The 25,225-nt window shown below is 35.7% G+C and overlaps 1 protein-coding gene and 1 long non-coding RNA gene across 2 annotated transcripts in view; one reads left to right on the top strand and one right to left on the bottom strand.

The window, feature by feature from the left end:
• Positions 1 to 4,253: 4,253 nt before the first annotated feature.
• LOC144437935 (sodium-dependent multivitamin transporter-like) lies at positions 4,254 to 17,027 on the top strand. The gene is made up of 13 exons (XM_078126969.1): positions 4,254 to 4,381; positions 4,973 to 5,192; positions 5,665 to 5,782; positions 7,332 to 7,399; positions 8,440 to 8,591; positions 9,645 to 9,782; positions 10,571 to 10,656; positions 11,631 to 11,678; positions 12,035 to 12,099; positions 13,859 to 13,947; positions 15,801 to 15,906; positions 16,565 to 16,704; positions 16,976 to 17,027. The coding sequence occupies exons 1-13, from the start codon at positions 4,254 to 4,256 to the stop codon at positions 17,025 to 17,027; spliced, it is 1,410 nt and encodes a 469-aa protein (XP_077983095.1).
• Positions 17,028 to 18,501: 1,474 nt separating this feature from the next.
• Positions 18,502 to 25,225, bottom strand: part of LOC144438338 (uncharacterized) — a 302,136-nt gene continuing 295,412 nt past the window's right edge. The window contains exons 2-3 of the long non-coding RNA XR_013481039.1: positions 19,093 to 19,155; positions 18,502 to 18,885 (exon numbers count right to left, since the gene is read on the bottom strand). This is a non-coding gene — a long non-coding RNA (uncharacterized LOC144438338). The remainder of the gene's footprint in view (positions 18,886 to 19,092; positions 19,156 to 25,225) is intronic.

Genomic DNA, 25,225 nt, shown 5'->3' with positions numbered 1-25,225 from the left:
AGCAAAAATAGCATCGGCCCTAAGATTGTACCTTGCGGCACACCGCTAATCACAGATTTCCAAGTAGAGATCCCATTTCTCAGAACAACTCTTTGACGACGTCCAATAAGAAATGACTTTATCCACTGAATGAGATTCCCTCGTATACCAAGTTGGTGGAGTTTATAAATAAGTCTATGATGTGGTACTGAATCGAAAGCCTTCGAAAAGTCTAAGTAAATTACATCAGTTCCTTTAATTGATTCATCTTCTTAGGCTTTAGTCCAGTCAGCAATACATTCTAAGAGTTGTGTAGTACAGGAACATTTTTTCTGAAAACCATGTTGCTGGCAGGATATAATGTTATTAGCTTCAGTAAAATCTAATAAAACATCGAGAACTAAACGTTCCATCACCTTGGCTACTTGACTTGTCAGGGAAACTGGCCTATAGTTATTACAAACAGTTCTGGTTCCCTTCTTATGTAAAGGCGTAACATTTGCATCCTTCCAGTCCTGAGGAACTACTCCGGATGATAAGGAGTGTTGAAAGATAGCAGCAAGGGGACATCCAAATCTAGAACCTTGCGTAACACATGAACATGGATACTATCCGGCCCACAAGCCTTGTTAGGTTTTAAGGAAATGAGCTTTTCTCTGACACTAGTAATTGCAATACGCATCCTTGTGTGAGTTGCTACTGAAGTCTTATCAGTATTGGATAGTGTACGACAAAGGGAGATTTAGAAGGTGTGTATTGGGTTGACCTTTGTAGTTCAAGTAAAACCAGTCCAGCAAAGTCAGAAACCATATGCCTGCACATGGATGGGGAAGCCTCCATGGTCTCAAGAATGAAATGCAAGAGGACCAAAATAGTTTGCCAAAATTACGAGGAGAACTTAATTACGGAGAAAAATAGTTGTGGCGAGTAGTATTAAAAATAAGTCATACTACTGTACCATGAATGGAGTAGTGACTGCACAGTAAGGGTTTAAGGAGGAAGGGCACAGCTGTTACCATTCAAAAGAAACGGTAAACATTTAAAAAACTAATTTTACACAGATCTTCATATGAGCTACACTATAATATTAGCCACGTCTCGTTGTTCAGTCATATCAGGGCTTGTGAATGTCGCATGGCTTATTTGTTTCGCCGTGAACACTGCATGCTGTGTGTGTCCCCATCCGGCGAATGTGTACACTTTTATCTCAGTATTATCATCACCTAGCCTGGCGCGCAAGGGGTGAGACAGTATCTTAATCTCGTCTACCAAAGGTGAGATGGACTAATCCTGCCATCCTGTGAACTTGTCGGGCATAAGTACAATAAACACCGGTGGAAAGATAAACAACGCGGCTCCGCCTTGTTGTTTATCTTTCCAACGGTGTCTATTGTATACCGATACGTAAAAAGTAATTTGTTAGATTAAAATCATTTTTACTGTTGTGCCCTCTGAAACATTGCTGCTGCTTGCAAATGCTAACTAGTTTGTCTTGGGTGCGTTTGTATTTGATGTAGCTAGTATCTGTGTGTAACACGTAAATGTCACCCGTGTTTCGTTCGCATAAGTCGATAATGATGTGCTTGACATACAATCGGAAAGAATAAAAACATAGATATATGGCGCATATATGCCCCTTAATATTTGTTTCTGTCACATACCGGGTACTTTAATTCGCCCATTTACGCATATACGTCCCTTAACATTTTCTGTTAAATACATTATTTGTCCATTTACGAGACAAATTAATTGCCTACAATATACCATCATGAAACAAAAGTGACTAAATCACACAATAATATATATAAGAACAGTTACATATGGTCGATGTAGTATTCACGACAGCTGTTTCACATTGGTATATAGCATTTTGTGATCATGAATTATTAATATTCAACCATTGAATAATGGATTTCTTCTATCTCCCATGACGCAATAACCAATAGCCAAGATACCCCACGTATGCTCTAGATCAACTTGATGTATCTCTGAAATCGCAAATAATTGTAGGTGATGAATGACTTCAAAACCCATGTTTTTACGCAAATGTCTCTATTTCCCGGAGTAGCGTTCCCCTTTAACTCAACATGACACATTCGGGGTAAACAGTTGTTACTTTGCCTGAGGTGACCCCGAACGAATTTATAACAGCTGTTTACCTCAAAAGTGTCCTGTTTAATTAATTAAATGGTCTTCGATCATATAACTCTCAGATAACAGTGAAGACCACGTGTAGTGCCGGTGACACAAGTGACAGAGACACAGACATTAATGTCATTGGAATATTTGATATTGAGTGACAGTGATAGTGACATTGACAGTTTAACAGGTGAAAGTGAATCACTTGGTGACGTGAATTTTTAGCTACATGTATTCGGGGTAAAGTTTTGTTGAGTTCCTACTCACTTCATTTCCAGTACGTATTTCTGGTTATAAGAGCTGACTCTTTGTTGAGGATTTTTTTTTTTTTTGGGGGGGGGGGTGTATATTTTATGCCCCCTAATGAAACATGAATATTTTGAATGTGCACCCCCTATTTTTCGCTGGGAAAATTTGATGGCCTTCACTGGCCCTGGGCCCCTTGGCAGTTAAAAGTGTATACTCTGTAAGTAGGTGCGACTCGTCTGTCATATACACGTAAATTTACCGTCTGGTCGCTCATGGTGAAATGTCCACCATCTGCCGTTATCATACTCGACTTATGCGAACAAAACCGTAGTCGCACAAATAATGCATGCTCGTAAGACATCACAGTACAGTGGTTTTAATCCAACACAACACAAAACGTTTACAATTTTGACAACAAATGCCTACAAAAACAACAAAGCAGTCACGTGTTAACTTCGCAGGCTGGGGTTTTTGAGCGATAAAGAAAGCAATAACGGTAGGTCAAGGAGGTCAGAAAACAACATCGAGGTGTGATTTGTTTTAGCTATATGGCGTCATAGTTGAAATTGGTCACCCCCAAATTTTGAGGAATTGATGAAGTACAAGGCTAGGCTCTATCAAAGTGACATTGGCTGAGTTAAAAGGACTCGACACTGACAACTTTTGTACCTAATAATTAAGGTACTACGAGCCTCGGATATAGACGTTTCAAACTTTTGTTGTTATTTGTTCTAGAAAAAATTACTCTGTTCTCAATTAAAACCTCACCAAAATGTCCAAAATACTTCCTGCTATGTCGGATTCCATCGGAATCAGTTGAGTGATCGCCATGCGATTACTTTAAGTTTGTTTCATGAAAGTTTTATGAGAAATTTCTCACTGACACCTGCCTCCTGAAACATTACTTTTGCTTGCAAATGCTAACTAAGTTGTCTTGGGTACTCTTGTATTTGAATAACGATGTAGCTAGTACTGTATATGTACCACTCACTGTCAGAAAGTTCATTCTGCTGAGATAAGACGTGACTCTTTTGTCGCGTTTGTAGGCATTTCTTGTCAAAATGTGTCTACTACTGCATAAACCACTTTTGTTTATCAGTGTTCAATATAGGTATAACACGTAATTTCACTCATGTTTCGCCTCGCATAAATCGTTAATGATGTGTTTGATGTATACGTACAATTGGAAAGGGTAAATACACAGATATATGGCGCATAAACGCCCCTTGTTATTTATTTCGAGACAGATTGATTGCCTACAACATATGAAACAAAAGTGATTAACGATTCATATAAAACAAAGTCATAAAATAAAATAACATATAAGAAAAATAATATATGGTCGACATAGTATTCACGACAGCTGATTCATTCTGGTGTGTAGCATTTTGTGATCATACATTATCGAATCCATAAATTTATGAATTAGACACAAGCCAACTTTACAAATGTAAGAGCTAATACTTGATGACTCGCATTTTTTTTTACAGAATGCTTAACGTTCTATATGCGCCTCGGTTCACACTTTTGTTTTTACTGAAAACGTAAATCCATGCTCAGTTAGACCAATAAAATAAGGGGGTCACTAAACATATATTTGAGGTTGAATATCAATATTAAACCCTTTCAAAAACCTTGATGTAAGTGTCACCTCTAGATCTTATCTCAACAGAATAAAGTTAGTGACAGTCAGTGTTTGAGATATATTGGCGATAGCTGCATATTGTTATTCAAATATAGTGTGCACCCAAGACAAAATATCGAGACCGAGGCAATTTTATTAGACGCTTCATTTTTCGTTTTCTGTAATACAACTACTGTGCAGAAATTTAGTCCTTCACAGAAAGTAAAATATTCGAGTAAATCGAAGCAGCTGAGATTAAACAATGTCTTCTAATGATGTCACTCCGTTCGGCGTGGTGGATTGGGTGATTTTTGTTGCTATGTTGCTGTTATCAACGGCTACGGGAGTGTATCACGCAGTGGTCAAAGGAGGTCAGAAAACAACATCAAGGTGAGATTTTTTCAGATTTATGGTATCATGGTTGAAATCGGTCTCCTTGAATTTGATCGGTTCTATTAAAGTGGGACCGGTAGGATGCGCCAAAGTTTTGGACCAGGAACAACCTTTTTCATATAGCAAAGTTGGGAGAGATTCGAACAACTTCGTTTTTATATAAATTTCATCCCCAGTAAAATCGTCTACTGGCATCATATAGCTGATGTAATAATAGGATTTCCTTTATCTTTTAGTTATGATAATCGTGATGCCATGGAAGCATTGTGTAAATACCAGGATTTAGTACCGCCTAAGATACAAACAACTACAAAAAGAAACACATTGTACATTAATCAGAATATGTAAAAATAGACACAATGCCAGCTGTAATTGGGTCACATGTATGTCAAAATCCTCCATTTTTACGAGGTTGCAAGGTCACTTCAGTACTGTTGTCCACTGTTACTATCACGGATTCGATAAGATCTTTCACATACGTCACACATTAAAGCGTTCCTTGTAAAGTTGACGACACATGTCTGGAAATAAGATAACCCTTTAATAATGTCACACCTGTAATGTTCACTAATGTATTTCTGTTTGTAGCTACTTGGTTGGGGGCCGTAGCTTGTCATGTGTGCCGATAGCACTGTCCTACTTCGTTTCCTTCACCTCTTCCATTGCTGTTATGGGATTTCCTGCTGAAATATATGTCCATGGAATCCAGTATTCCTTCGTTCTGGTCGGTTATATATTTGGAACTCTGTTGAGTGCCTTCATATTTATTCCTTTCTTACGCCAGTTCAATTTCATCAGTGTTTACGAGGTAAGGTGTTGTGATAACTTCTCATGTCCAGTTTCCCATTTGAGAATTCTCGTAGTGAGAAACGTTTATAACTTTTAATACTTTATCAAACAAAACAAAACCAAACCAAACCAAACCAAACCAAACAAAACAAAACAAAACAAACAACAAAACAAAACAAAACTACACAAAACAAAACAAAATAAAACGGTTCATTTCTTGAGCAATAACCAAACTGTGCAAACAATTTTTCGATCTCCGTGGGGGGATTATAGATTTACATAGCTATTCATCATAAATAATACCAAAGAGCTGTTTTCTTAAAATCTTGGCAAGTGTTTGCGAGGATAGTCTAAGGTTAACTGAATCAATCATATATGCACGAAAGTGTCATTGAATGTCTATAACATGTGTACAGCTTTAGTTTTAGTATTGCGATTATAGTTATGTCTATTTTATTTGTTAACTTTCACACTCTCTATATCTTTGTTAGTACTTAGGTTACCGTTTCCATTATAGTATTCGTATCATAGCAGTTCTATTTGGAGCATTATCAACGACAATATACATGAGTATAACCATCACTGGTCCAGCTTTAGCCTTCCAAGCTGGTAAGTAGGGAAAATCACTGACACAGTGTTTGCCATGCCTTGTCCTCATATTACGTTGTCAAAATGTACTATGGAAAACACGGTCTTGTATGTATACCTATACCTCAAATATATATATATATATATATATATATATATATATATATATATATATATATATATATATATATATATATATATATATATATATATAGTTTTGGTAGTACTGGAACTCTTTCTTGGTCGTAACTCGGAGTTTCACGCTCTGCCACTGCGGTATAGAGCACTGTCTTAGCAGATTGATACTCACCGAGTTATATATATATATATGTTGGGGGTAGAAGAAAATCAAGTCGGGTTTTTCGTCTCTACAAGCCTGTTTCGTGAGTAAATCACTCGCCAGGAGATGTTGATGTACTGAATATACCTCGTATAAATCGTGTGGTGTAAGGCGGGTTTTACCTAAAGTGTTGAGTGGTGCTTTAGTTTGTACAAAAGGTGTCAATTATGTGTGCGATGGGTCAGGTGTTACACAACAATGTTTTATTTCGATGACGACAAGAGGATACAAGTTCATTTCGTTTATTTAATGTAGATAGTTCGGGTCGGCAGATAATAAAGAACTTTTCTTTGAGGCATAAATTGCACTTCTTGCTTGCGCAATGTAGGTTGGGTGGGATGAAAGTGGTCGCCAGGAAATGGAGTGGTCAATGTTTTTATCCTTGAGGGTCCAGATATGTTTGCTGAGTTCCATAGAGTTCCTATGTTTAGTGTGTCGGAATGATGCTGTGTGGTTTCTGTACCTTGTCTTAAACTCGTTTTCTGTAAGCCCAATGTATGTTTCTGTAATGTCGTTGTCCTTGCGTGTGACGGCTGCTTGGTAGATGACGGATTGCTGTAGACATATATATATATATATATATATATATATATAACTCGGTGAGTATCAATCTGCTAAGACAGTGCTCTATACCGCAGTGGCAGAGCGTAATAGTTTTGGTAGTACGAAAATATATATATATATATATATATATATATATATATATATATATATATATATATATATATATATATATATATATATATATATATATATATATATATATATATATATATATATATATATATATCTTTAATAAGCTCTACATATGAAATCAATAATTGGTTGGCCTATCAGCTGAATGATAAATTCTATGAATAATCACAATCATTCATATCTATTCAGTATTTCGTGTAAAATTAATTTTTTAAAAAAACCCCAACACATTCATAATTGTTTGGCTATTCTTTGCGCTAGTGTCATGTTCTGGTATTAAACCTTTCCGTATCCATTAGTTTTTCAACATTTATCTGTTTACGAAAAGAATCGGCACCAATAGAACGTAAATGATTGGGAAACATTGTCTTCATAGAAGCAATGTAGTCGCAGAGAAGCATAATCTCCTTTTATGAGAGGTAACACACACGAAATGAGTGTGTGCGCGTATGTGGGTGGGCATGCGCGCGCACACACACACACACACCGTATGTTTGCGAAAATGACGGCAACATTTTTTTTAATTGCTTTCAGTTCAGGGTATTGATCTTTGGAAGACTTCGCTGATAATTGGCATTGTTTGTACATTTTATACAACATTGGTAAGAAATATTTTTACTGTGTGCTACAAAAAACTATTATTTGCTTATATTTAGAGATATATACCTTCCATATTATACCATATCTTGTCATGATATATATATATATATATATATATATATATATAGACACACACTCATTGCCTGGCCTAGTAGACATCTATTACTGCGAGGGCTGTCATGGCGCAACAATAATTGCTACATATCAGCACAAGGGGTAATATAACGTCTACTCGTGTCTGAATAGGGCCAGGCAATCAGTGATTGTAATGCACATCATATTTCCAGGCACAAATTCGTTCCATAGTCAAAATAAATCCATGGTAAAACTTCAATAGTACATAAATATTGTCCTAGGCGAAATAGAACGCGACTTAACTAGACTAGTGATCCATATACGCAAATTGATTTTGGGGTAATGTAAATAGTCCATACCAGGTGATCAAAGGCAATCACTGAAGGCTATAAGAAAACTAATAATAGTAATACTAATACTACTACTACTACTACTACTACTACTACTAATAATAATAATATTTAATAATAATATTTATTTCTTAAAAAGCAAACGCTTTCCATATAAAAACATCTCAAAGCACCTTACAATGCTACGACAAAAAGGCAATAAAAACACAGTGGTGGAATCAGGCAGTAATAAAAAAGTCATTCAATAAAAAGGTATGTTTTAAGAATTGACTTAAAAACGCTAACATTCTTGCTCAAACGGAGTGACAGTGGCAGCCTATTCCACAAATCTGGAGCACATGTCGAAAACGCCCTATCCCCATAAAAAGCTGTTTTACCTACAGGTTGGTGAAGTGTGAATGCACCTTCAGTGGAGGATCGAAGTGTGCGGCCAACAGAGCGTATGTTCAAGAGGTCCCTAAGGTACACTGGGGCCTTGTTATTTAACACCTTGAATGTTAAGCATACAATCTTAAACTCAATCCTTTTCTGCACAGGGAGCCAATGCAACATGCTCAGTACTGAACTACATGTTACATATATACGTAACAGAAGTGTTGTTGTAATTTTGCATTTAGGGTGGTATGAAAGCTGTGGTTTGGTCTGATGTCTTCCAATTCTTTGTCATGACTGCTGCAGTTGCTAGTGTATTTGTTCTTGGTCTGATCGAAGCTGGTGGAGTGGAACGTGTTTGGAACTATTCTAAAGAACAGGGCAAATTGGACATCGAGTAGGTTTATTTCCATAGCTAACAATATCATCCTAATAACATGGAAAATTGAGCTTTTAACAAGAGCTTTTAAACTGATTCAATATAATTCGTGGAAATGTGTGATTTAATTTGAAAAAAAGCCACTGAATTGATTTCAAGTCACAAAATGGCCGCATTTAGTGTTTTGTCATAGTCTTTTATAGAATAGAACAGTGTAAATTTATGTTATAAAATTGCAAAACAGTTGGTACAAGCACATTAAGTCATATATTTAGGAAATAAAAAATGCAGACAATGCTGTGCATTCTGGTTTGAATCTCCAACAGTTGCATAGATGGCCCACAATGCCCTGTATATACCCCTTCTGTGTGTATATGCGTAAAAACAGATGCACTATACAAAGTAATGATGGATTGGGCTACTTAACTGCAAGAAATGCATTAGAAATCTGGTTATGTGATTGGTCCATTCAAATTGAGTGCCTGGGAGATTTGATCATCTAACGAGATTTTTCAATGAAAGATGGTAAGGCTTAGAAACCATCAGAATTGATGCCTTCCCATTGACTATGACGTAAATTGCACCTGGTTAATATGTGAATTCTAAGCATATGGATTTTTACTGATCAGAAGTCATATTGGCAATATAGTAATGTCACGGCTTGAAAATATACTACTCACATTTGGTAGCCCTGTATCAGTCACATTCCGTTTGGGGTATGTACAATTGTGACCATTTCGCACATAGGAAAACATATAGTAATTCTTGTAGTTGATAATGATTTGAAATTACTCTCTTGTTGATGCGTGTCAGTATTTATTTATTTATTTATTTATTTATTTATTTATTTATTTATTTATTTATTTATTTATTTATTTATTTATTTATTTATTTATTTATTGTTTGCTAGTTAGTTAATTAATTAATTAATTAATGTATTTGTTTGTTTGTTTGTTTGTTTGTTGTTGTTGTTTTTTTCGTAAATACAACTAACTAAGCCTGAGTGCCCTGTGATCTGACATACCCCAACATAGTTACAAGTTTAAAACATTTCTGTGTTATTTTATGCAGCTTCACTTTGGATCCAACTATTCGGTTGACATACTACACTATGTTAATCTATGGTGTAATTCACATGTTTGCCCATTCCGTCGAACAAGCTACGGCACAGCGTATGTTAAGTGCCAAGTCTGTGCGCGAGGCTCAAGGGTGAGTAGTGACATGCCGAGTATGTTATTTAAAGTGCATCTCTCAAAAAATATCTATCATAAATATGTGTACTATGTAACAAAATATTCAATTCGATTTTGATTGAAGAAGATTCACAGTAAGACGTAGTACCCGTAATTGTAATGGCGAGCAGACATGACCCCCCCCTTTTTTTAAAATAACAATATAAATTACTGCTTGAGTTGTTTGCGTGAAATGTGACGAACCATTCCACTGTTACAAACTTTAATATTCACGGCAGATTGATCTATTTGTCTTTGTGTGTGTACCCTGACATTAAACTTGCTTGTTGAAATATTAATCATGCGGTGAATAATTATAATTATAATTTATATGATTAACACCCGTTTATCGATTATTTTTTCTAACCTAAATCCGGGGGGGGGGGGAATTAGGAGAACGTAACGATATTCACTATCAAATATTACTCCATAAATGTTTAATATATAATTTATTTTTAACTATTTGCTGACAGAGTGACAAGCAAACCTTAAAATATATAAGCTGGCGTTAGTTTCTTTTGTATCTTCATGTACCACAGTTCTCCCCTCCTTTCTCGGTTTCTAATTTTTTGCATTTGTTGTCATTAAGCATAATTGTTCTAGGTTATTTAATATGTATTTGAATTAATTGATGCCATCTTTAAGTCTAAACCTGCCTATTTGCCCTTTTTACTACATTATTCTTTCAAATATTCTAATTTGACAATATATATCTTGACGAGAACAAATATGATGATAAAAAAGTCTTCTAATTTATCAAAATAGGTCGATGCTGTTGAGCCTACCAATTAAATGGCTATTCTATGGAATGTCATTTACCACAGGGTTGATTTTATTTACTTATTACAACAGTAAGTATATGTTTCAATTCCTGACGTGAAAACGGATAAAATACTTTGCATAAATAAGTATAACTTGATAAATCTGTTATCAATCATAGTCAAATTTTTCTTCAAGCTAATTGTTACAATTACGATCAAGGTAATCTGATAACTGATAACTAATATTGGAAATGATAAATTAATTCTTGGTATTATCGTAGGATAACCAGCATGAATTGGACTGAACAATTATGCCACCGTGATGAACTGTTTTTATGTTTGCATTCTGTAGTATTCTTACTTGTTATGCGTCATTGCAAAGATAGAAAATAGTATACACAGGTTACCATGGCGAGCACTCACTATTTGCAGTCTTATTCTCGCATAAAACAGTAACATATTAACATAGTGTAGAGTACTATTAACGTGTGAAAGTGGACGTAGCTGAACATTATAAAATACATGCTAAATATAATTCTGGATAGAAGGGCGTGCTTTTACACTTGATCTATTGGTAGTTGGTGGTCTAATGTGAAAAAAAAATTATTTGAGGGTTAATAAATGTAAACGTTACACAAAAGGACACCCTCAAACGACTAACTTTGATATATTGTGTGTGGTTCCGATTACATGCGATTTTAGAATAGGTGTATTTTTTTTATTTTTTAAATTTTTTTTCTTCATATGTGAGTGTCTAGCTCAGTTAGTTATGTTTTCCGTTGTTTTCCATATGGTCACTGTGTTATTGGTTTCTTCTCATCAGATGTGCAGCCATTACAGATTGGAAAAACAGTTTTATATTGTCTTTTTAAGTTGATTTCAGTTTTCGCATCCACCCACCATTTCTTGCGAGACTTCGCGATTTTCGCCGTTTTATTATTTTTTCTAGAATACGTAAAAACAAAAGTTTAGCGTCGGGTAACCCGAACCAAACAACCCTGTTTATTGGGCCTTATGTAGAAAATGTTCATATTATTCATGGCTTGTATGTCTTTGTATTTCAGATAATATAGGCATTCTACAGCCTGGAGACAATGCAACATTCCCACCCGGTAAGTGGTATTATTTACGAATATATTTCATTCTTGAACCTTTGATATATGAACTTTTTGCTTTCTCAATTTGATATACGAAAACTACAACATAAACGATGCCAAAAAAAATATAAAACACAAAACAATAAAACAGAGCATCGGAAATATGTACTGTCTTACAAATATTTATGTCAAGTCTTTAATACTATATTTCAAAGTCATATAATCACGAATACTATAATTTCATAAACACTTCTCGTCTCTATGTCAGTATATGTTAATGCGCTTCCCTTGTTGGTGAACTTAATACTTTCCCTTTGCTAACGTGTGTATAGTTATTTGAACGTTTTAACAGTGCTATAAATGTATCGTAGGTATGAATTATGGAGATCAGTTGACCGAAGCAAACTATGAACCAGATTACACATCAGCAGATCAGGTGATTATAATCTTTGCAGCTACATTTTCAATTATTCAAAGCCGTGCAAGCTATTAGTCTGTAAGGTACGCCGTGACGGGGTGCTCCCACACATCGATCAGCCAACACTGTAAGATACGTCGTGACGTTCCGCCCTCACCGGCCTCCTCTCATACGACTGTACGACTCTGGACTAGTAGTGGGGCCGATGTGTGGGGGCGTCCCGTCACGGCGTACAAACTGCAATACAACAGGCTTCCAAATTGGGAGAAGTCAGAACTCCATCCCCGGTGAGGGCGGAACGTCACGACGTATCTTACAGTGTTGGCTGATCGATGTGTGGGAGCACCCCGTCACGGCGTACCTTACAGACTATGCAAGCTATGTACTGCACAACTTTTTGAAGGGGATTGCGAGAATTGTAACTTCAAAATCGTCGGTAACGTTACGTGTTCCTCCGTTGAAGATATCACCCTAAGGGTTTACGAGACAAGAATGTTTGTTAACACATCCTCTATGATTAATTATCCCCTAGAGTTTTGAAAAAAAAGGAGTAATTACACTTTTTGTCATAAAACCTTAGCATTTGGGTGTTTGAGACACACACAATCCTTGTTCGAAACACACACAATCCTGGTCATAAGACCTTAGCATTTGCCGTTTTGTGCAACAATTTACTCTAAAACTGGACACATCAAAAGATGCGTCAGTTCCAGGCGACAAAACAAACACTCCAGTCGAAACCACACCAACTTGTGTCTGCATCAACTCTCATTGACGGAACCCTTGATGTCTTCTGTTTTAGAGTAAATGTAGAAAACAACCAAATGCTAAGCTCTTTTGACCAGAATTGAGGTGTTCGAAACACACTGAATCCTGGTCATAAGAGCTTAGCATTTGGGGATTTTCTGCAACAGTTTACTCTAAAACAGCACACACCAAAGGGCCGTCAACACGGATTGACAGTTCGGGTACGGGTAGTCTACACGACGGGTGTTTTCGGTGACCAACACCCCCGTACAATTCTGACTCTTCGACGCGACACCCCAGCGGTGGCAGTCGCTCGATCATGGATGGGTGGGTACCCCGGCTTGTTAGCGAAATTTCATATGTACCCCTTTTCTAGTTAATCCGGGAGGTTTTACCTTCAACTAGTTCTTGATTTCTACACTACGGGGTTTCGACACATCGTTATATTTTGAATTTAACGGTAACAGTCGATCTTATCACATATGTAGCATTCTAATCAATGGCGGAATGTTTGGGATCCGATATACTTTTGGCCAGATGTTTAGGCTGGCTTTGATAAGTTACCGAGACAAATTACATTTATCTACTTTGTATATATTTGCATAAAACTTGTCATGAACGATCAGTGTAGTTCTCTGATTATTGTATGTATTTGCATGACATTTTGTCTTATTCCGGGTGGCCACGACTAAGTCACTAATATTTATTCGCGTGTTGTATAAGTACATACCATGGTGAGGTACGGTTCTTTATCTTCATAAATAGTTGATATGATACACTATTACTATTATATTCAAAATCAGTAAATGTTTGCAAGGAATATAAACAACATTAACATGAGTACTCCACAACACCACAATTTAACCTTGTAACCTTTTCTTTTTTTGCAATACGAAGGTTTACGCGACAACACAGACCACAACTTAACTTTAGACACACAATCGTGAAACAAATCTTTATATTTTGTAAACCAGTGCACATATGTTTGGTTCTATTACGTTGATGATATCTGGACATGGTTTCTTTGTAGATAATCGTCTATTTCATTAGTTCTAAACTGGGTTGGATATATGGAATGCAAGGTCTCTTCATCTCTTCTTTGTTTGCTGGTGCAATGAGGTGAGACGTAACTAATATTGCATTGGATAAGCAATAATAAAAATAACATACACACATGACAATGACAATAATACCTGCTAAATATTTATGAATGATATTTCATTAAAAAATTGGGTTCTTGTCGTTTTTGTGTCATGTATTAATAAAGTTTCTTTGAAAAATGATGGCAGTGCTTATCATTAGAACATATTTAAGATACGTCATTTGCGTCAAAGTCTTTCAAGCAATCGAGTAAGTCATTTTTAATTTACGATTTTCTTGTTTTTAGCACAATATCGTCTGGTTTAAATGGCATTGCAGCCATGATTCTAAGGGACATTATAAAACCTTGGTGCCGCCACAGGTCTAAGGTCACTGACAACCCTGTCGAAATAAATGAAGGTTTGCAAACCAAAATATCAAAAATAACATGTAAGTATGACATCGATGCTACTATAGATTATAGATTGTTCATGCGCAGTGTTGTTTTGTGCAATTGATGCGAAGATCTTTTGTGAATGAATCGGTTTAATCTACGAAAAAATCAAACCCCATCATAACGTTAAAAGATATGTTTTTCCTACACCTTCTTGTCCCACAACAGTCTTGGAAACAACAACAGAATTAGCCATAACATCTGCCACTCTTACAGCTTCCACTTTACCAACTATACCTCACAGACGGAAGTGAATGAATGGATGAAACCACTACCTTGAATGTAACCACTGCTTTGCCAACAAGTGGTTTTTGATTGACAACATCTTCTCTCACAACTCCTAGTCCCACAACAGTCTTGGAAACAACAACAGAAGCAGCAGCAGCAACAACAACAACAACAACAACAACAACAACAACAACAACAACAACAACAACAACAACAACAACAACAACAGCCACTCTTGCAGCTACACAGACAGGTGTACAGGATTTGGATGGTATATTGAATAAATCTGAATGACCCAAATTCGTATGATTCTTGACATTACATAACATTTCTACAAGACTAGCATTTTTCCTTTTTCCTTTTTTCAAATATTCTTTAGCATTGGTCTTTGGTGTTGTTGCCACTGCAGCTTCCCTTGCTGTACCGTATTTGGGTACTCTTTTAGAGAGCGCAACTTCACTTCTTGGGGTATTTCGTGGACCGTTAACTGGTTCATATATTCTGGGTATGTTTTACCCCAGATCTAATACATTGTAAGTATGTTGTGGTCAACATTCTGTTCTATGAGGTTTATATATTTTCATAGGAAATGTCTAATCAAACAAGTTTCTGCTGTTAGGACACTTGTATCGCTTACAGCTATCAATTTAAATATCAATTTAAACACACAGATATATATATGTATATGTATGTGTATGTGTGTGTGTGTGTGTGTGATGCCATATACTTCACTGTTCTGCCGTTTTGGGTATTTCCTGGGGTTTTTTGGGAAAACCTTATTCTAACTGACAGCATCTTAATTACAATCTCAATCAAGACAAAGCAGTAAGGATTCCGGAATTACAAGAGTTCAAAGTTTAAAAAAATTACAAAAGTATTATTTTATCATCCCAAATCATGTCAGTTGATACCAGCGATCAAGTATAAGTGAACTACAGGCAGAAATAAGCATAGGTAGACTTTGGGCTAAGACTGAGAATTGCACTCGAAAATGACAAGATTATACAAACAACACAAAAACAACTAAACATCTTGTAGTACCATTTCCTTAACGAATGTAGAAATTGATGCTCTATTTTCTTTCTTTGTAAAAACAAAATAAGCAGGCCCCACAAGCATGATTCAGGATTAGAAGAAGCTCTTTCAAAACATTTGGACGAATCAGTCAATTCATTCTTTACTGACACAATTTATTTCCATTGCATTTCAGGGGTATATTCATTGGTATGATTTTCAGCTTGGCATATGGACTAGCCAATAGCATCAGTTCAACATTGCGTTTTTCCACTGGATACATACCACCTAGAGTATTGAGCGTAGGTCACGTTTGATCAGCATAGTTATAATCTCCTTAATATATTAGGGAAATATTTTGATATATATTGCATTCTTTCAAAAGAGTAAACACCATTCTTTAGTATTTACACTACACACACACAGATCGATACTCACCGAGTTACATACGCTGCTCCTCCAAGTCGAGCACTCTACTCAACCAGCTACCAGAGCCAGAATGGAACAAACTATATATATATATATATATATATATATATATATATAACCACTGAAATAAATCAGTTGGTGAAATTTCTATTTCTAAAAATTGTCTTTATTATTTTTGCCTTAGTACACTTGTATTGATTACTAAAAGCCCATTTAGGCTTATTTTTTGACTTTCGTATACTTGTCATCATTATTATGGCTATCACCCGAGATTTCGTGTTCACGGGGAATCTCACATATATACATAAAGTACCAGAACTTTGAGAATGATCTAATAACCCAACACTGCCTGTCCACAAACTTGGCGATGTCTAAATGAAGAGCCGTTCTATATAATGGTCGTCTTAAATCTTTAAACATTGCATATTATCTATTCGCTTCTGTCATGGAATATCTCATGAAATATAAACTTCATTATCTGATTGTTGTAATTCATATTTTTCTTCTTCTTTTGTTGTTTATCCTATTCAGGTGTCGTTTTATTACCATCTTCCACTGAACGTACTCTCAATGATATTGGTTGGTATAGTTGCCAGCGAAATCGTCCGTTTAATCAGTGTCAAAGAAAGAAACCGTAAGGTGAATCCTTTGTTACTGGTTAAATTTGTAAGGTAAGTGTGTCCAGTATACTCCAACAAGCATATACCTCGTGTGATAGATCATCTGGATAAAGCAGATTATCAATGCTATATGTTTGGGAAATCTACCTAAATTACCCATATTCAAATGGGTGTTTTCTATAATATAGGTCTATCACTGCCATAATATGTGTTCGGTTGTTCTGTGCACCCTCTAGAACACTTGAAAAGCATTAATGTCTCTTCGGAATGACCTATTTTTTTACACCAATCCATTTGTAACATGCATATGTTCTATCGATAGGTCAAAGACAGCTGTCGAAGACTATGAAAACTATAAAAAGTCTCTTGAATAACGATTCTATGCCGCATAAGTGAAGCTTTTGGAACTAGCAAACATTGCAGAAGAAGATGTAGCTTGTAAATATACACGGTGCATTCGTTACATAAAAAATAATGAATTCATTAGAATTTAATAATGTTTGAACCTCAACATTACATATCAGTTCACGTGATTTTATTTAGAGATATGACCTGTAACATGTCAATAATTAATTTAGCAATGAAAGTAGTTGTATTAGTCTACCTAGAACGTTATCTATTGTATATCTACTTTTTGATTTTTGCAGAAAAGTAACAAAATGAAGAGCTATCTTTTAATAGATTGACGATTCCCTTTATGTCTATAATGTACTGGTATTGGAATACACAAAGTAGCCTTGTAATCTGGTCATGGTTTTACAATATATATATATTATGGAAGTAAATGTGAATTGCAGCTGATTTTCAAAATCTTTGTCATATTAAACATGATAAAAAAACATATGGCTAGTGACTGTTAAAAGAAGAAAAGACCCATTTTGAATGTGAACAGTGTGTTTGAAAGATTTGGGTTTTCAGCTGCCTTGAAAAAAAATGGTCACTGTATTGGATTTTCAGTGGCTATTAGTTATTTTCGGAATTAGTGACCCCTTTACACAGTCATTGTATCGCATTCCACGTTCATATTTACAAAGTAATCAATTCTGGCCAAACACCTCTGTTTGCTACTATTTGATTCGACTGCCGCATTCGTAAAATAATAACTATGCAAATGACTCATTTAAATCAAAACTTACAATTGTAAGTTGTAATAGTTCACCTCATAATGCGCCTATTGAATTGGTTTTGTGCAATGTCAATATCAAATATTACAATGACATTAATGTCTGTGTCTCTGTCACTAGTGTCACCAGCATTATAATGTTAATGGACGTATATGCGCTATATATTTATGTATTTACCCTTTCCGATTGTACGTCAAATACATCATTAACTATTTAGGTGAAAGGAAACATGAGTAACATCACGTGTTACACAGATACACTGATAAAACAAAAGTGTTTTTAATAATCCAACAACAGACACATTTTGACAAGAATTGCCTACAGACGCGACAAAAGAGTCACCTCTAGGTCTTATCTCAACAAATATTAGGACTAGAGTAGAAAATGAAATATCTGGACTGTCGACGTCATCTGCGGTCATGGCGGCGGTGGCGACTCTTGTTTACGATCAGAGCATTTCTACCATGATGGAAGTTATTCAAGTAGGGAGTGTTTAGAGTAGAAGCAATGTGGCTTTGTGGTTTACGAGATACCACAAAGTTCTCCGATATATTCAGAGTAATGTGCGAGAATGTAGATACGAGAAACATAAAGCAGATGATTTTTATAACTTTTTTTTTTAATCGACCGACTGGCCCGTAGTTGTGAAAAAGTAATGAGACACAAACCAAAAACATAGGGTCACCCTTATCATTATGAAAATATGAATATGTACATACAGAAATGCTTGTTGGGGTGTTTTATTCTGTGATTGGTTGTATACACTTAATTCACAAATTACAATTACATTGATGCATTCAATTACGAAAAACTCATTGTTCTATCGACTAAAGGAACACGTTCATCACATCTACTGCAGCTTAAATTGTTTGCGGTCGTTGGCATTTGAATGACTGTTGTAAGAATTATTCCCGGGCCATTATCCACTACAAGGACTGTAATCCGGGTGGTCGGCGCAATTGTTTGCGCATTGCGTTTCTTGAGCAGCAGTCAAACCTCCAACACCTCCACAGTATTCACAGAAATCTACACAAAGTTGGACATCAGAAGCATAACCATACATGGCCAAAACGCTCAGGATGAGGAATGCAAGGTAAACTGCCTTCATCTGAATGAATAAAATATTAGAAAGTGCGTTATATGTAGGATACAACAAAAATGCTACATCAATATATATATCTTTATTTTGTTCATATTTTACCCCCTGAAGACTGACAGACTGATGTTGTAATAGTGGTCATTGTTTTAAAGGTACGCTAGGTAATGTATAATAAACAGTATGACCATTTCTAATATAATTTCTCTCCTTACTTACCTTTATATTGTTGTAGTTGACTAGTTGTTCGTTGTTACAAGTTGATATTGAGTATTCTCTTCTGTAATCAAAACCGGGAAATGTTAATAAATAAAACGTTAAAGATATCAGTTACATGGAGGAATGATACGTGTGTATGAACAACTTGAATGTTGACAATACCTCTCGAAAACCAAGTTGAATGCTTTCAGATCCCCCAGCTTGGAGTGAGTATACAAGACTACAATCCCATCATATAGCTTGTTTCGGCTTGTGCTATATACTGGGCTATATGTCGCGAATTGTACCCCAAATCTTGTTTATACACACCGGGTTAATTGATATTATATACTATCAGTATTCCTCTTTACTCGAATTGTACCCTCTATCTTCTCCAACCTCAAAAAGTCCTCCTATTGAATGCGATGGCTCACATGACAAAATAAAACACAATTGTTAAAAGTTCTGTCGTGTGTTTTAAAGTTATAAATTACCCAGGGTTTTTAAGCATCGACGTGGCACTATTAGTTTTTTTTGTGTGTACATTGACATGTTCAGTTTGTGTTGTTTAACTAAGTTAAGGTTTGTGCGTCGACGACAGATTTAGTTTGCGTTGTTCCCAAATTAAGTTTTCACGTTCATAGCTTTAGTCGAAATTAAAGTTTTGATGGATACCTTTTGCAAGTTTTTTGTTTTAGATTTTTTAAAAGCTTTTGCATTGCTATTGCTACTTTGCAAACAACATCGGATGCACCTGGCTTTGGAACGAGCATTCTGGAGCTTGCTGCCCGCGGGAATACAACAGTCCAAGTTAGTAGGTTCGCGAGCATCGGAAAGGCCTTTACTTAGTATTTATTATGTTTTATCTTTTCTGATGCAATCCCTCAGTGCGAACTTCGTTCGCTTATCGTATCGGAAAAAGCCCGAACGTCTAGCAGCAAGACTACTACTTGTACAACTAACTGTGGTATATCAATATTTATATCACAGTCAAACCTGTAGTAGCTGCAACTTGGACATTTTTCATCAAGTAACCAAAGATGTATTCATTAAATTGGTAAGTTGCTTATTTTTTTTTTATATAAAAAGACATTGTACCTGCTAATTAGTGGTCAATATATTATTCGTAGGTGATCGATGTAGTGACAAGTTTTTAATCTGTCACGGAACGGCGGGTATAAAGGCCCCCTAACTTCGCAGGGGTTATTGTGAAATTTGAATACAGACCGTTAACACGTCTTGGTTCCTCTCTGCAAAAACCGTGATAATAATGAGCAGCTGATGATTTTCGTAATAAATTTGGCACGTGTGGACTTTTGAATGTCTGTGGAATGCGGGTGTGGTCACAGAAAGGTGATATTCAAACATGGTAGAGACAATTTCGTACAAAACACGGTCAAACTGAGTTCGTTCGTTACTAGTGAAAAACCGTTAAAATTCAAACGCGGGATTAAAACCCCTGTCAATCACACTTATTCAAATAAGGGTAGGTAAGTCCATGACAGTTTGTGTAGTAATCAACGCTATCTTGAAGTAAACAAGATTTGTAATCAGTGCCTCGCCATGCCCAAGTATAACGGTACATGCTTGCTTGCTTTCAGAAAACATCGGCATTATTCCCAATGTCTATAAAAATTAAAAGTAACAATGCTGAAACGAAGGATTTCTAAAAGAAAAATATCAATGCACGGTGTGTGACTAACGACGTCCAAGTGAAATCCTAATCTATCCAGAGATGACATGATTAGTTTTATTAGTTTTTTGACGTAATTTAAAACCAAGAATACGTTTTTGAGCTATCAACATTTAGAAATATATGTAATTTCGAACTTGGTTTTTGAATGTTGATATCAATTTTTGAACATTAGTTTTTTGAATCTCATCGAAAATCAAAACAAAATATTTGTGCCACTAGGCTCGAATCAAAGAGACATCACAGGGAAGCGAACCGATCATTGGGCATGACGTTGCACAACGCATCGATAGAAAACTGCCCAGATTGACTACGAGGTATCAGTTTTCCATCTTCTAAAAGGTTATATGCTTGTGAAATAGCGTTCTCCTGTCACATAACCTGTCTGATCGGATTTAAACCGTTACGTCTATTCGTCCACCAGCAGTGGGTGTCGTGTCGAAAATTTTACCAGCCGACAAATGTCACTTTCAATTCGAAAACCTCCCCATCGATGCAAATTCGCATCGTCATCGTCGCTGCTCAGCCTTATGAAGTGTAGCAATACAAACAGGTCTTTGCGATTTAAGATAAAAACTGAATACTAATAACCAATGGGTGAATGTATTGTAATAGACTTTACACTCAAGATAGGCGTAACTAGTTTGACTGACATGTACAAATATAGATATCAGCCTATCCAGGAATCATTAAATCAAAGTCACTCCTCAAATTTTAGCAAAAAAGAAGCTGTATCTGTCAGTGTTATTAAAAGAGGGAAAAAACTGAGACCCGTGCATGGGGAAAGATTCTACGACGCTATGTGTCAATTCTATTACCACGCTGTGTTCCAAGCTCGCGCGCTCGTAGTACTAACAGGTCGATCGCACGCGCAACATTTTTGGAAAGACCTGCCCAAGTTCAGAGGCAGATTTTACTTAAATTGTGCACAGAATACTAGTTGCATTCTCGAAGTTATGCTTACAATTGTTATTATTTCATTTCTAAAAAAATCAATTGTTTTGTCTTATCTATTTCATCATATTAACTGTAGTCTCGATCTCAAGCATTACATTGATCAAGGGTGAAACGAGTATCTATTAATTAGGAATATCAGAGTAATCACTTGTTTCGTGGTATATATAATAAATGTATGTTTGAAAATGATCCAATTAACAATGAAGAAGAGAAGCTATAAGCTTAGTATGACAACCGTACGATAATAAGACGTCGTATCACTGAGTGTCACTTCCAAATTGTCGTCGAGGGTATTCAACACTTCCAGGCAGTGTTTCTTCTATTGTTTGTCTTATTTCGTACGTATTTAGAATGCGATATTGTAGAATTTTCTTTTACTTCTATGAACAAACGGTACTATTTGCAGTTGGTTTACTGTAAATTATATACCTCTAATAAAAAAAAACCCGGCATGCCCGACTTGATGTTGACCATTATTACTAGACGTGGCGAATAAGTGAGCGCTGTAAATAATGATGACATTCATGCTTGTTGTTAAATTTTATGTGAAGTCCACAGTATATTTAAACATACAGACCGCCAAGGCGTCATAATTGCCACGACAGCATGCGCAAATAAAACAATGATGGCAATTTGCAAACAAACGCGAATATGCCCAGGAGAGCTTGTGTCAAACTATAAACCGCCAACATAACAAATTTGGACAAACGCACAATTGATACAATTTGGGAGGGGGGGGGGGGGCGATGATGAGGGGAAGAACACGCCGATATTCGGAATGCACTGAATAGTACACATGTAGCTGCCTTTAATACCTAATAATAAAATTAGCAGAGTACAACTTTCCATGTTACTTGAGACTACACAGTCGAGTCTTAACACATTACGAAGAAAGAAAAGCAAAAAGTAAGAGTACTCACCTCAAGTATTGCTGCTAGCTTGCTCGGTGAAGTTGATGAAAAAATATGTGATTCCAACCTTTTTATACATTTTTACCATTGATGTATATCTCCTGTTCATTTCGCTGTTAGGATACCTGCGGAAATTGCTTGTCACTATCTGATGGTGCTCTCCATTGTAGAATCCTAGAATCTTAACTATCGTCTCTCGAATTGTACCAATGTCATTTTCAGTTTCCTGAACATTGCAATTTCTAATCAGATTAATTTGTAGATATAAACATTGACGTCATAACTGAAAATAGAGATATCGGAAGTGATAATATGAACTGTCCACATGCTATCGGAAAGTTAAATTTTGAGTTCCGAAGGCCACCTTTGAAAGTTTGTTTCAGATTATTAACCTCAGCGAAAAGAAAACAAACATTTCCAATGAATGAATGAATGAATGAATGAATGAATGAATGAAGGAACAAACAAACAAACAAACAAACGAACCAATGAATGAATGTGTGTATGTATGTATGTATGTATGTATGTATGTATGTATGTATGTATGAATGAATGAATGAATGAATGAATGATGAATGAATGAATGAATGAATGAATGAATGGAATCTTTTCTCCCTCAAGAGAAATGTAAAAACAACTGATATATTAGATAACAAAAAGTGCAAAACGAAATTCAATGACATGGACGAGAGGCTAGAAAATAGTTTGGATAAAACTAACCAACCTAGCCACTGGCACTGGATAGCAAAATATTTACTAAAAAGGACAACTAGTTGTTTGATTTATCAGACATAATTCACAAGTGGGACTTTATACATGTGTATTACAATGAATATCTAGATTATAAATACATATAAATGACATGATTATGTCAATGACTAATAGAACAAGAAAAAAAACTAAATGTGAGAAAATGAATTACATACTTGAGTTAGAATCTAATACTTTTATTGTGTTTGAAAACTAACCCTATCGGACACTTATCTTATATTGTTGGACGTTTTGTTCCATAAATTGCAATTGGAACCAACAAATTGAGTTGAACCTGCTACTATATTTTTTTGGATATGGAGACCTCTCAATTATGAGACGAGTATTACGACCGCCATCGTCATAAAACCACTAGCCTCGGCGGCCAGAGTCGTCAGCAGAAAAAAATGTACTACAGACTAGCTTGCGAGAATGTACGCTTAGCCTCGTAGTCAATAAAAGAAAAAAACAACTTTTTTTAGTGTGCTGTGAACAAACATACCTAACTTTGAATTCACAATGTAGTTTTTTGCTTTTACTAATAGACCTTTATGCGTATCATAATTACAACCATTTACGTTGTAATGGTTTGTGCTTTTAGATCTGACTATAGATGACATTAATATATTCTTCAACATTTTACACGTCAAAATAAATATATTTTTAATGCAGACACAAAATATGAATGTGACCATTGTCTTGCAAAGTATTAAGAAGAGGACTCAGTAAAAGCGCTATGTTGACATAGCTTTTTAGTTTAAATGGCTAAAGGGGAAAGTGAAAGCTGGTTTATCATATGTGTCCTCCCACCGCAACATTCCCATCAGATCCAGTTGCACATCTACTCAGGAAAATGTGTCTATCTCTCTTTCCCCTCTCCCTATACTTCCCACTGCCTTTTCCTTGTCATTTAGTTTCATTTTCTCATCCGAAATGACATTAATACAATCACTATTACATTAATGATCAAATGCTGCCCACATTATCGATACCTTTCCATTCTCCGATTTCTGCGCTCACTCTAATCCACTTTTCCACCAACTAAAAATTCTTGACGTAAATAAACTATGTAAATTTTTAACTTGTACATTCGTCTTTGACCTAAAACATAATCGTTACTCCCATGACATCACTAAATTTTTCCAACCGCTTCTGCATGATTATCCCACCCGTCAAGTCAATGATCAAATGCTGCCCACATTATCGATACCTTTCCATTCTCCGATTTCTGCGCTCACTCTAATCCACTTTTCCACCAACTAAAAATTCTTGACGTAAATAAACTATGTAAATTTTTAACTTGTACATTCGTCTTTGACCTAAAACATAATCGTTACTCCCATGACATCACTAAATTTTTCCAACCGCTTCTGCATGATTATCCCACCCGTCAAGTCCTTGCAGGAAATGTTTGTATCCCAAAACATAATCTCACACTCACACAGAACCAAATTACATTTGCTGCTGCAAAGCACTGGAACTCACTCCCCTCCTCAATCAAACAGATAACATCAAGACAAGTATTTAAAAAGGAGTTAAAACAAAACCTCCTCAATTCTATGGCTGATTGATTGATTTAGTTTTTCTACTTTTGTATTTTGCCAATTTTCATTTTGTTCAATAGGTATTCCAGTTATAAGTGTTGTACTGTTTTTGTTTGTTTGTTTGTTTTTTTGTTTTTGTTTTTTTTGTTTTGTTTTTTGTTTTTTTTAACTCTTCCCCATTCCTAGATTATTGTTTTCTTTGTTGCTTTGTTTTCCTATCAAATTGTATTTTTTTGGAGTTATTTCTTCATGTATGAGGTAATAGAGTATGCACTTATTTTGTTCTACATGTATATCAT

This window comes from Glandiceps talaboti, chromosome 7 (genome assembly GCF_964340395.1).
Source record: "Glandiceps talaboti chromosome 7, keGlaTala1.1, whole genome shotgun sequence".
NCBI classification, from domain to species: domain Eukaryota; kingdom Metazoa; phylum Hemichordata; class Enteropneusta; family Spengelidae; genus Glandiceps; species Glandiceps talaboti.
Note: the sequence above shows the minus strand (reverse complement) of the source record. Positions and strands in the feature narration are given on the sequence as shown.